Here is a 14041-nt window from a genome sequence, read left to right as displayed (position 1 = left end):
ACACTCAAGTCAATAGTTTGTGGCTATTATGAGTGAGTGGAGGGCCCTCTGCCTTTACCTTGGGGGTTCTGAATGACAGCTATTACAGACCTGCATAACTCCAGGAAGATATTCCCAGAGCACAAGGACCCTGGCTGGTGGAAGAGAGCCTCCCTCCCCTCCTCACCCAGGCAAACAGCCCAAGGCTCTGGGCTGCAGTTGGGTACTGTGATGACAGCAAAGCCTGGACTTCTCCTCCAGTATCCACCATTGACCGTCCCCTCTACCTCCACCTCACACCAAGATAGAGAGTGTGGAAATGAGCAACTGGTCAGTGATGGGCTCTTGCAAGCCTGGCAAATGAAGCTGCCCCACCATACCTCCTCTCTCCCCACTGAACGGGTTTGGTAAAAAGAAAATAAAAACTGTGCAGTTACCCATCTTGTGCCCCACACCACACACAGCACAGAAAACAAAAATGGAATGCGAACATTCTTCAAAATTGATTTTTTAAAACTATGCACATGTATTGCAGGCAACTAGAACTTGAAAATAGGGTTGCCCCTTGAAAGTTACACTATATCAATAAAGAAAGAATTGGAAACAGAATGAGGGAACATGGAGACGGCCCAATTATAATATTAGCCATCTACAGAAGAAATGGAAATTAGACAAGGCTAATTTAGGAGGCAGGTGTGACAGTGCTCCACTAATAATCTCTGCCACTGGAAGAGGGTGTCGCCTGCTCAGTCCAGCTGTTTGGTGCTGGTGGCAGAAATACCCACACGGGGGTGATGAAGACGCTTTCCTTGACCAAACTAAAGTCAGGCTTCTCTGAGCTCCTTTTCCAACGAGGTCTCATCCTTGGGCTCTCTTCTGCCTACTAAGTCAGTTTAGAGAGAACCTTCCACCATATTGGATTACCGTTGATATCTGATTAAGTTTCTCCTCCTCCACCTTTGATGTATGAGTCTTGACCTTTCTTCAGCAAGAACCCTGTTAAGTGGCTTTAGCAAGAATCACTCTATCCTTGATGTCTCTTCTTAATAATTTTCCATCTGTTTGTTGGCTGGAAATCCCTGCATATCTTTGCTGTATTCAGAGTGAAGCCCGATCTCTCTCTCCTATTGCCATAGTCTTGACCCCTGTTGCAATATTCCCAAATAAAGTCTTCCTTACTATTTGAATAAGTGTCAGAGTATCTTTTTTTTTTTTTTTTTTTTTACTTTAATAGGGGTAAGGGATGGGAAGGATCCAGTACTCCTACTTGTTGCCTTCGAACATTAGAACCACTAAAATAATCAGCCTTCTTTTTCTTTCATGTTCGCCTAACTACCTCTGTTGGTTTCTACCTGCCGAAGTTGTTCTCAAGCTGAAGAAAATGCCCGTCACCATTTTATTATTCTCGGTATTAATAAATTGGCATTGATGCTGGTTTATATATTTCTGTGATTAAGTTAACCATGGAGTGGTATCCCCAAGTTCAAGCACATTGACAAAAATCAAGTTTCTGGGGCTGCAAAAGAGAGGACCAGAAGGTGAGATTTGGCCACAGTGAGCTGCGGCCTTTAAGAATCCGTGCTAGAGCTTAGACGACACAGCTACCCTAATGAACACCAGCAGCCAGAAGTCAGCAGGGAGTTAGAGACAGGAAATAATGTGGGTGAGACCAACTATTTGGGCTGTTGCACTCAGAATTTAATCCTCCTTCCCTCTCACTGCCTATGTCCTAAGACTCCATCATAGTTTGTGTTTCTAACCTCTACCTCTCAGATCTACCAACGGCTTTATCCTGACTTGGAGATTTTATTAAAATGCAGATTCTGTTCAGAGGTCCAAGCAGAGTGGGGACAGGAGTCTGCCTTTCTAGAAAGTTCACAGATGTTTTGATGCTGCTGGTCCAGTGATCCCCCGCCCCTTTGAGCACAAGAGGCAGGTGTCATCATCTCTAGTCTTGGAGTACTGCCACAAACTCCTACTGGTCTTTCTGCCTCTTTCCAATCCATTCTCCACCCCACAGCCAGTGTGGTCTTCCAGAAATCAAATCTGAACAAGTTCCTCCACTTTTCCTTGCTTCCCATTGCCCTGGGTGCCCTCAGATCCTGCTCCTGCCTCCCACTGCTTATTCAGGCTCCCACTCCTATCTCATGCTCACTGTCCCAGCCCTGGTGAATTAGGCTTATTCCTATGAGCACCCTGTGATCTGTATTTCTGAACTTTCTCAGAAATTCTTCTCATTTTACAAACATTGTTTTCCTTCTAATTCCAATCTTCATCCCTCCCAACCCTTCTAGGCTTTTGAAATCCAGTTATATACCCTTCCTTCTGCTGTGATTCTATAATACTCTAGATTTCCATCACTGTACTTATGAACCTATATAATTGAAGTTTCTGTCATTAGATTATGAATAAAGAAGAGAGAGAGAAGTACCTGTATTTGTTTTCACTGTATCTCCATCACATTGTTTTGCATATAGAAAGGCTTAAAATAAATTTATGGAGTTGAATTTATTGAACTGGAAAAGGGAGAGCATTCAGGAAGTGGAAGCCTACCTAGGTTTCAAATTTATATCCCATTTGGTCTTCTTCATAGTCACATCAGGGTCACTATATGTTAAGGATAAAATTGATTAGGTTATCAAACGGAACCATAGTCTAAAGCTTTCTAACTACTTTCGAATAAAATGAGGCTTGCAGTTCTGTTTAAGTTCTGTCCTACCTAAGCAGTACAGAATTCATATTTTATATATATCAAACGAGGCAGCTCTGACCAGCTGTTCTCTACTTTTACAGAAGAGCTAGCAAATATAAACACAAATTGCAGTAAGATATGCAAAATAAGGAAAGACTGGATTAAATGTGGAGTTGCACTGTGAGAGACCCTTCCAGAGAGGTTTCACATGATAAGCAGTTCTTTAATCTTAGTATGTGAGATGCTGTAAAGGGGTCTTAACAACTATAATTTTTAACAGAATCTCCAAACTTTACATTAAGTTCTGAGATCCCATAATGCATGATTTTAAAAAACATAATGGAATCCTCTCAAGAGTAAAACAGACACACATGCTTAACATAAAAGTCTGTATGCTGAACTACATCAATGCAATGAGATTGATTTATTTCATTATATTCGAAATTATAACTGGCAATTTGTTGTATTTTCATATTTTTCTTTCACTATGCTTTGCTTTTATTTTTTCAAAGAAGGAATGGCATAATGAAAGCACTAGGATCTAGCTTGCCTTCTTGTTTTCTCATTGTTACCAGATCCTAAATCTCGCCTCTGATGTGGCGCTGGATCCTGGTGTAGAACAGATTACTTCATTCCCATGAAGGTATTACCTGAGATGGAAAAGGTCACCTCTGGGAGCCCACCTGGCTCACCCTGTGAATTCCTCACTGGTAAACAATACTCTCATTGTCTTGCCTCATTCATTCGCTCACAGAGCCACGCCTGTTGGAGGGCAGCCTCTCGGAGACCAGCAGCAGCCGCTCCAACTCACCTTCTTCCAAGGAATGAAGAGAAAGAAGAAACAGAGAAAGCTGGAGTTAGGCAGTAATTCAATGTACCAAAGTATCTTTCATGTTTTCTGTGTGAGAATGGTCAATATTTTTATGGGTATGAATTTACTTTTACTACAAATATGATCAACCTATTTATTGAGTACCTCGGCCATGCTAGAACTTCTAATACATATTTTATTTTGTCTCTGTGACAGCCAGGACGATTAGATATTATACTCCCCAACAAAACTGAGGCCCGGAGAGAATCAGTCTTAGTCAGTGGTTGATCCGGGATTCAGCCTTGGAGCAGCCTCATTTCTAAAGCCCAAGTTCTTTCCTCTGAGCTCTACTGCCTTTGAGAAAGCAAAGCGCCAAAGAAAAAAAACCTCATAGTTAAAAAATAAAGACAGAGGAAAAAATGAATGCAGGTATGAACAGAGTCTATCCGGGTATCCAAAGAGCACGTGACCGGCGAATATTGGCCCTCTGCGGGATTGCTGTCCTCGCCTCCCAGACCTCCTCTCCGCACCTGCTGGTGTAACTGTGGCTGCATGTTACCCAAGAAAACTGCAGAGCGCCCAGTGCAGGAAGCGCCGGAGAACTGCAAGCGGACTGAAGATGTAAGAGTCTTTACAGCACACATTTAATCTGTCCACGTTCATTTCCACTGCCACTTCTCTGCTCAGTTACTGGGTAGTAGCCTTGTAACTCGCCACTCTTCCAGCTTGCCCTTCCCGCAGCCCTTCTCTACACTCCCAGGGAATCAGATCCTGTGTCCCGATCCTCCGTGGCTGCTCGCTGGTCCGAGGATCAAGTTAAGCATCCTTTACGTGGCGTTCCAGGCCCTCCACGTTCCGGCCCCTTCTCTGCACGGGCTTTCACCTCTTGCCATGTAACCGTCTGTACAGCATGCTCCATACACCCTGGCCTTTTCCTCCCTCAGCTCCTTCGCACCCCGCGGCTGTTCTCCTGTCCCCCGCCTTCCGCTTTCCCAAGTCCCACTCACCGTCCCCGTCATGGCTTAGAAGACACTTTTTAAGGGAAGCCTTTCCTGGCTGATTCCTCCCCCGCGGTTTCCTCCCCCGCCTTCCAATTAGATCTTCCTGAATGTGCTCCACCAGTACTCATCATGTCACCGATTGCAATATGTATTATATACTTGCCCGATTATTTTTTACGTCTTCAAGTGTCACAAGGGCTTAGCACTGTGCCTGGCTGCCACACTGCTGGACCTTAATAACTTTTGAATGAATGAATGAATGGAAGGACTTGAACTGGATTTTGTCACCATCATCAACCTATCAGACAATATTTCGCGTCCCCCATTGCTGCGATCACTGGCATGCCCGCCCCTGTGGGGCTGGCAAAGCCCTGGTGTAGAGCAGCCTTTCCCACTCACCCACCGCGCGCTCAGGACCTCGGGGGAGTACCTGGGTACAGCGGGGCTCGGGCAGGTCTCAAAGCCAGGTGCCCTCCTGGCTCCCAGGTTCACGTGCACTGGGGGAGGAGCGGCGGAAAAAAAGCAACAGGGAGCCCTGGGTACCTAGAGGGGACCGCGGGCGGCGTCTGGTACGCCTCCGGCCTCGAGACTAGCCGCCGCCGGGGACCTCGACTTCCTCCTTTGGGGGCCTGCGCGCGGGGCTGGGCGGGGCGGGCGACGCCCCCGCCGGGCTGGGCTCCCGGCCGCCCCAATGGGATTCGGTGCGGGGCCGCGGCTGCGCCCAGTCCCGGCGGCGCGCTCGGCCGCGGAGTAGGCGGCCCGGCCGGGGCAGCGGAGGCGCTGCGCTCGCCGAGGGGAGGCCGAGCGTGTCAAGCTGGCGGCCGGAGGGGCCATGGTGGCCGGCGCCCGCGGCCTCCTGGCCCTCCTGCTTGTGGTCTCCGCCCCGCCCCGGCTGCAGGCGGGCGAGCTGGGTGAGTGGAGGGCGGCCGGCGGGGCGGGCCGGGCTGGGCCTGGAGGGACCCGGCGCGGGAGGAAATGGGGTCGTCGCCTGCACTCCGCGGAGTCCTGCTCTTACTGGCCGACGGCGGCTCGAGTATAGAATAAGTTACAGAATTCCGATCGTTCCCCCACCCGACTCCTTCCTTCTCCGCTCCACAGAAGCAACTTGACACCTCCCCACGCTCTCTCTGCTTTTCCCGCAGCCGGGCTCACTCTGCTTCCAGACTTCCTGACTCCGCCGGCCCGGTGAGAAGGGACATGGCCCAGGGGTCGCGCGCTGACGACCCCGGCCGCCTTCCTGGAGGGTCGTGTGTGCGGGGACGCTGCTCTCAAGCCTCCTTTGACAGGGCTGCTCGGCACTTGGGCGGCTGGGCCCTCCGGGTCCCCTGTCCTCCCCGCGCGGCTGAGACCCTAGCGTGTGCGTTTGCAGCTTGTAGGAATGGGGGGAGAGGTTCCCTCGAGGTTGGGGAGGAGGGCTGCTCTGCGGCTTCACACCTGTGTGCTGCTTGCGCCCCAAGTTGGAGTCTTATGGCTCGACTCTTTCCTGGGTGTTTGAGCGAGTCCACTCCCGGACCAGGCTGGTGTTTCTGTGGACGTGGCCCTTGGTTTCAGGTTGGACGTGATGAGTCCACAACCGAGTTTACCTCCGCCTAGCCACCTGATTAAAGTAATAAACCGTTTTTACCAGCCCAACAAATCCTTGTAAATTAGTTCTTTACTGATAGGGCAGCTTTCTGTGATTTTTTCAGTTGTTTTTTTCTTGCCCTACTTTTGCCCCTATACCACCGAGGATATTTAATGGCACTAACTATCCAGAGTATTTTGACAGCTCCCCCTCCCCTACCCCAGGAATCACAGTGAAACCAAATGCTGGCATTTTCTTCACTGAACCACGTATCCATTCCCAGTCTGAAACACGGATACTCAAAATGTTAGTACTGGTTCCTAAGTTTGCTTACATACCAGTTTCTTTTCTTTCTTTCTTGCTTGCATTTTAAAGGTGAAGTTTAGGCAAAATACGCCTTGGCACTGACAGAATGCTACGCATATCGTAAAATTTTAATAAATAATGTGTGCTTTTATTAAATATGTAGGATTTTGATCATAGGCGTTTTAAACGTTTAAAACATGCTTCTCATGTCACTGTTAGAAGATGGGACATCTATGAATGGGTCCGACCACGTGTCTCTGCCCTACTCTGGGCCGCAACTGTCATCCATTTTTCCAAAGGAAGTTTCAGATGTTGGACGGTCATCTAGGCTGTTGACTGGGTGCTTTGTCCAGTGGTTCTCTGGGAACAAGTGTGATTGCTTAGATTCTCACTGAGCTTCAGATTTGAGACTTGATAGCAGCTGACTGGCGGAAGATGTCATTTGAGTTTCTATGAAGCATCTTATGTGTTTCGGATGTTAAAAGAACCAATGAAGGCAGAGGTATTCAATCACACAAAAGAGTAAAACTTAGATTTGGGGCATTTTACTGAAAAAAAAAAATCTTCCAGGAACTCTGGTCTGATACTTCTCGAGTGAAGCCATAGTCGGTGGTTTTTTTGAATATTTTTCACATCTGTGGTTTTCTCAATCAGCCCTTGGTCACTTATTTTGCAAGTTTCCATAAATTTAAACAGGCACACCCATTTTAGGTCTTGAGATAGGCTCAATAGTCAAATGGTGGTCATAAGTGATATGAGCAGTCTTGGTGCTTAGAAGAGGGCAGCTCTAGCCATAACAGTCTGTTTTCAGTAAGAAGTTGACCTCATGGATTACATTTTTACCTTCATCATTCTTGGAGCCAGCTTAGTCTAGTGCTTCTTGGGTCCGAACTTGCCTCGTCACCACTATCTCTGGAAGCTTTGTAAAGCCCCAGCCCCATGTTATGAATCAGAATTACAAATGGGTGGGGCCTGGGAATCAGCACTTTAAAAAAAATTCCCCCAGGTAATTCTGATTCTAATCTGCTTTGAGATGGTGGAAACATTTTATAATGTTAGGATTATAAAGTGTTACCATCTATGTCACAATTTAATATTACACTTTTATTCATTGGATTATGTTTCAGGAAACAAATGTGATAATTTAATCTAAATATTTATAAGCTTAGTCAATGAAATTATTCCAGTTTTTTATGTCAGAGTCTGGAGTAGCTATACTGGTTCCTTTGTAGGGTTCTGTTTGCTCGAGGGTGCTTTTGCTCAATTTATTTTTTAAAACGTGGCCACTTCTAGTGTTTATAGCCTGCTAGGCCCCAGACGCCATGACTTGATGAGCAGAATTTGGTCTGATTTCTGCTGCTTCTTATGCCTTGCTCCTCTGGAGCAACTTAACTAAAGTTGGAGATTAACACAGATTGTTTCACATGGTTTTTGATCTTACATTACATCACATATAAATTTATCTTTAGTATTAATTCAATTAGTATAAATTCATAGGCTTGGACTTAGGTCTTCTTACCTTGATTAAAAGTTTTGAGAACAAAATATCCTAATTCATGCGATGAATGTGTGCTAAAAATCCCTGATTCTCTACTCACCAAAATATTCAGATATGTATATTAAAGATCGCCTCCTTGTGATTTAAGTATTAGTGAAGAATAAAAATAAGCATTCAGTCTCTAAGGAAACTTCTAAGCATAGAATTGGATACTTTAAAATTGCCTTAAAAATTCTTCCCCACTCTAATTTGCTACTATCAGAAGGTCTGTTCTTAAGTCATCACTCGTGCATATTTGGTTAGACATGGGACAGTGGATGTCTGATGTTTTGGAGAGGCTTCTTAAAAAGTAAGCACAAGTTTATTCTGGTACCTTCTGGATCAGTGTGTGCACTCGCCCCATCCTTTCCATCATCTCTGCAGTCTGGGATACTGTCTTCCCTGTTGAACTGGAAGTTCCTGAGGGAGTGACTGGGATTGTCCTTATCTTCCTAGTACCCGACAAAGGCGCTCAATGAATGTTTCTTGGGTTAAACTGAAAAATCTTTTCATGTTTAGGAGATATCTTCAAATTATTTCCTAATTAGTAGAAACTAAATAATAAAGAGTCTAGTGAAGTTTATTATGAATGTTCTTTGGTGCTTCCATTAATTAATTGTGTTTAGCAAGCCTGGCTCTCTCAGCTTGCTTATTTCTACATGTCTATCTATATTTCAAATAAAAGAACAGCAGAAAGAAGGGAACGTACCAGCAGACCAAAATGTACCATATCCTTTGGCTCTAGTAGATGTAGTTTGTAACACTCAGAAACATTAAGTTGCACCATAGAGTTCAGGAAAGAAAGAAGGTACGTTAAAGAATTCATTAAACAAACCAAAGGATACATTGGGATTTGAACTCTGAATAGTGTCGTGAACTGTATATATTAACTTTTTACACTATAAGTTGAACTCTTTAACCTTGTGGTTCTGAAACAGACTTGAAAAATCACATAGAAAACGTAACTTGGAAATAAGTTAGATATCTGACATAGGAATTATGGCTTTATTTTTAAGCTGCAAGGGGAGGTGAAATTAATTGCAACATTTGACAAAGGTTTTAGTCGTGTTAAGACAGAAAAATAAAACAAAACCAAAAAACTTGTTCAGGAAATATTTCCTGTAGAGTTTTGGACTTACTACTATGTGTGTCCTAAAGCATCAAGTCAACCCTATACATATTAGAATAACCAGTTGTTTTACATTTTTTAAGGAGATAATACACATAACCTATCTGGAATTGCACTTAGCACATAGTAAAAGCTCAATAAATGCCAGCCATCTTCCTGTTCATTACTATTTATTACTATTTATTTGACAAGTATGGGGGCCCTTTGTTTTGCCTTCCTCACTGCCTCTAGGACTCATTTTCTATCATGTTTCCCTATACTCCCAGCCATACTGGCTTTCTTACTCTTTCTCAAAGACATCAGACACTCTTTTCTACCTTAGAGCCTTTGCATGTGCTGTTCCCTGTGCCTGGAATATGCTTGTTCCAATGATCTACATGACTCGCTCCCCCTGCAATCTTTGTTCAGATGTTACCTTCTCAGGGAGAACGGCCCTAACCACCTATAACCCTCCTGCTATCCCCCGGGACTCCATATCCCCCTTCCCTGCTTTCAGTTTTCCCTGAAGCACTACCATCTTCCACCAGAGTATATCATTTAGACTTTTATTTAATTTGTCTGTCTTCCCCTACAAGAATGTAAGGCCCATGAGGAGCTTGCTTTGAACAGTGGCCAGCACTTGATGGGTACTCAGCAGGGGATGTGTGCTCAGAGAGGATGGGGGGGAGGGAGGGAGAAGGCACTGGAGACGCAGTTCCTGCCCTGTTGTTACAGACTCAGAGCTGACTCGAGCTGAGAATCAAACCCAGGACAAGACAAAGTAATAAAATAATATGTCTAGTCCAACTGTTATTTATGGACAAAAAGTCTGAAAATATGGATTTAAACTAGAGTGATTCATTCGTGTATATTTGAAGTTTGGTTTTGAGGATAAACGCAAAAATATTGCCAGATTTTCAGATTTTATCTTTCATTAGACTATGGTGTAATTTTGCCTTTTTGCAACTAAAGAGTCATGTTGATGTCATTTTCCAGATGTTTGTTCTCTATTTTGTATATATAAAAAAATAGTTGTTTGCCTTGGGGGTGGGGGAGTGGGAGAGACTTAATTGATGGGAAAAAAACCCACATGGTGATTTCTAGCCCAATGTAGAAATAAGTTCTCCTGTGAGCCCTAGTATGCTGAATGCACTCCAACTGTCGAACTTGCCTTTCAGTGGCAGTGAAGAAGAGAGGTTTTTGTTTTGTTTGTTGTGTTTTTATTCTTGTTTTTGTTTTTTATGGGGGAGAGGGAGGAAAATGGGGGAGAGTAGAGATGAAATGAAGCCTTTTATAGTCTCCACCAGCACCTGGTACAGTGCCTGGTAGAGAAAGGGCTCCAGGTAAGTATTTCCTGTTTCCACGCATACATGGTGTGGCTGAGGTTTGAGAGAATGAGGTGAAGGGTAATATTCACTAAGGTGTTTTAAACAGAACTGCATACATGACTATCATGATGACCTAGGAAACATTTTCTATGTATTTAGGAAAATAGCTAAATTCAACTCTGAAAAGTTGGGGAATCTCTGAGACTCCTTTGCAGACAACACCAGGAAAGCTGCCATGAATTAGGTGCTGGTAGTCTGGAGAATATTGGAGCAGGTGGTATACTGATTTGGACCGGGTGAGTCAGTGGTCCCCCCAGATCTCCAGCTGCTTATACATTGAGGGCATCCAGGGCCTGTTTTACCCCGAAAACCATTGGGGACAGTGTTTAGACATTTGTGACATTAACGTATTAAGCCATATTGTCATCTATGCCTTGACTGTTATTGCCATTTCAATTTGATCTATTAATCTAACTTTTATGAACTATCTTTCTGGGAGCTTTTATGCTGTATGAAATTATACCCAATACTTACAGAAATGTCTTGTGTCTTCTATGTGGTAATTTTAGCTTAGGTGGATTTTTTTTTTTTTTGGTAGGACAAGCTGCAAGGAATAACATTGGAACAAGGTAGTAGCGAAGTGATTTTGTTTTACCAATTTCTCCCTAATTTTTATAAAGCTACACGGGAGCTTTTTTTTTTTTAGCTTTATTTCTCGTAGGATAGGGCTTTCTTTTCTGACTGCTTTCACAGACATGTTTCCTAATGCTTACAAGCAGAACAGCTGTGGAACAAAGCAGGATATTGATAAATAATGTTGTACTGACCTATCATAATCCTGCAAGGAAGATGTTGCACAGAGAACCACTTAGGACAAGCTTTTGGCACACATACACATACACAAATACAACATATATCCCCACAACTAATGTACATACACACACACACACACTCTTACATACTGTCTACTATTCTCTTCTAGTAAAAATTAAGTAGACAAAATTACATATATAAAATATGCGCAAGGTGTAAAGAACAGCAATAAAACAATACCTGGACACGCGCTCTACAACCTAGTCTCTACATGCTTTTATATTCTGCTTTTTTTCAACTTAACATTTTATTAAAAGCTTTCACCATACTAATTGGGAAAAAATTCTACATTTATATTTATTTTTAGGATTAGCCTTGGGTTTTAAACTGAAAACTCATTTTCAAGTCATTTATTGCTACTGAGAATTATCTAATGGGAGAATGGAATTTTTGTCTTGGCCAACCAGCTATGGGTGTTGTCAAGATTTTTGTCTTTTGTGTGTTTCAAATAACCCTTGCTTGCTTTTGGAGTCAGAAGGACGTTGCTTGTCCATACCATGTTTGAAAAAACTATTACGTTAAATGTACTGTCAGAAAGGTAAAATGTGTTTTTGGTCCTTCTTGGATGAGATTCTTAATTTATACTTACAGGGGTCAGTCTTGTCAATGATTAGACTACTTGGAGTTTATGTTTATTGATAACCATATTTGTTTTATATGGTTTTATAGTCATCATTTTCTAGCTCAAATCACAACCACTATCGTAGCCTTTTAATTCAAAGTCCAGCATGTTTACATTTTACTGGAAGGGAGAAGAACAGTCTCTCTTTCATCACAAAATTAAAATCTTTGGAAATTAGAACTAATCTGGCTCCATTTCATGATTAAATGTGTTTAGTGGATGTGCCTAAAAGTTGTATATAAGTGATCTTTCTTTCTTTCTTTCTTTCTTTTTTGAGAGGGAGGGAGAAGGGGAGGGGCAGAGGGAGAGGGAATCTCAAGCAGGCTCCCCGCCAGCATGGAGTCTGACTCGGGACTCAGTCTCCCAACCCTGACATCATGACCTGAGCTGAAATCAGGCATTGGACAGTCAACCAACTGAGCCACCCAAGTGCCCCTAAATGATTGTTTATAGAGCACTCTATCCTTGAAAAAAGGGAAAAAACCTAAAACTTTATTTCACTATTATTTCTTTTTTTTTTTTTTTCAAGATTTGATTTATTTATTCGACAGAGACAGAGACAGCCAGCGAGAGAGGGAACACAAGCAGGGGGAGCGGGAGAGGAAGAAGCAGGCTCATAGCGGAGGAGCCCGATGTGGGGCTTGATCCCATAACGCCAGGATCACGCCCTGAGCCGAAGGCAGATGCTTAACCGCTGTGCCACCCAGGCGCCCCTCACTATTATTTCTGACAAAGAACAAGATGTCAAAAGTTAAGAAGTCCAGTAAATTTGAATTACCAGTGCATAAAACTTCCTACAGGAAATATAGATAAACATCTCTGGGGGGTCTCACTTAATTTTTTAAATGGCTAAGTGGATTTAATTCAGCCTTTTTATGGCTTTTCACAAAAGCAAGTTTACCTCATATTGAAATGTAGTTGATTAAAGTCTGAAGGAGGAAACTTTTGAGACTTGCTAGTCCATAGGACCACTGAGACATGAAATCTGTTTATTGGACTGCTTCCATTCTGAGGAGGTTAGAACAGAAGCTCCTTCTTTTGAGAATTACATGGACCATGATTTGCCTTTTTTCCCCCCTCAAAAAGCCCCTGCTTTGCCAACAGACTAAAATTGACGATAGTCTACAGATCGAGACTTGGCCCTGTACAGACTGTTGGTACTCGCTCCAAAGGATCTAAAGATCTTTGAGACCCTCTTGCCTTGCGGGTAGAAGATTCTTTCTTCTTTCTGTTTTTCATCTTCTTTCTTTTCCCTTTTTCATCCTTTTTGCTACAGTTGCTGTGCTATATGGCCAAGATCTTAAGAGAAACAATGTTTTCCCTCTGAGGTACTTAAAATCTATTAAAGACTTAATGGCATTTCTCCCCCCAAATATTTCATTTGTGTCTCTGAGTATTCTCTTACATTACTACCATGCCATGAGCACACCTAAAAGTATTACTAGTGCCGTCTTAATATCATCTAATACTCAAGTCATATTCAAATTGCCCCAGTTGACCTAAACGTGTCTTTTTACTGCTGCTTTGTACAAAGAAAGATCCAAACAACGTCCACATGTTACAGTTTGCTGTTCTGTCTCTTCAGTCACCTGTCATGAACCACTAAGCCCTGCCCACATGGGTTTTATTTTCCTGGCAGGAAATCAGCTACCGTGTGACACAGCTCACTCTTAAATTCAACCAACTGGCTTCTCCGTTCCGTATCTTCTCCTTGGTGCCCTATCCACTGTATTTCTCCATAAACGTGAACTTAGACCTTAAGACTTAATTGGATTCAGGCTAAATGTTTTTTTGTAAAAGTACCACAAAGGCGTCTTGTGCTGCTAATTGTATCTCAAGATGCATATATTATTGTTATTATTGGCCCACTTTCACCACGCTAATAATGCTCAGTGACTTCAAGAAGTGACAACTGTATCCCTCCATTTGGAAGTTGCCTTTTCCCCTTATGACCTGAAAATGACCTATGGAACAGTAGTCTCTTACTCAGTAAAACTGCTCTTCCTCATCAACATTTCATTCAGTGGTTTAAGCATCCATTGACTGTTGCTTGTCCGCTCATGGTTTTTTATGTAAATAAAAAGGGAAAACCCCACCTTCGTATGGATTTTGATTTATCAAGTGGTTTTCGCATCTAATTTAATCCCAACAGTTCGGAGCGCTCTGAGGAGAACTGAGATTCAGAAAGATGGAATCATTTCCCCGGGGCACACACACTTT

At 43.2% G+C, this 14041-nt stretch overlaps 1 protein-coding gene across 3 annotated transcripts in view; it reads left to right on the top strand.

Moving 5' to 3' along the window:
- Positions 1–5203: 5203 nt before the first annotated feature.
- DCBLD1 (discoidin, CUB and LCCL domain containing 1) overlaps positions 5204–14041 on the top strand; it is a 69522-nt gene continuing 60684 nt past the window's right edge. For 2 of the 3 annotated variants that reach the window (XM_057311120.1, XM_057311121.1), the window contains exon 1: positions 5204–5394. In XM_057311120.1, the coding sequence (XP_057167103.1) occupies positions 5316–5394 (79 nt within the window). In that variant the 5' untranslated portion in view covers positions 5204–5315. The remainder of the gene's footprint in view (positions 5395–14041) is intronic. The other variant, XM_026504689.4, reaches the window with a different exon arrangement.

The sequence above is a fragment of the Ursus arctos genome, unplaced genomic scaffold (assembly GCF_023065955.2).
Source record: "Ursus arctos isolate Adak ecotype North America unplaced genomic scaffold, UrsArc2.0 scaffold_13, whole genome shotgun sequence".
Taxonomy (NCBI): domain Eukaryota; kingdom Metazoa; phylum Chordata; class Mammalia; order Carnivora; family Ursidae; genus Ursus; species Ursus arctos.
The sequence above is the reverse complement of the archived record's forward strand: the minus strand, read 5'-3'. Positions and strand labels throughout refer to the sequence as shown.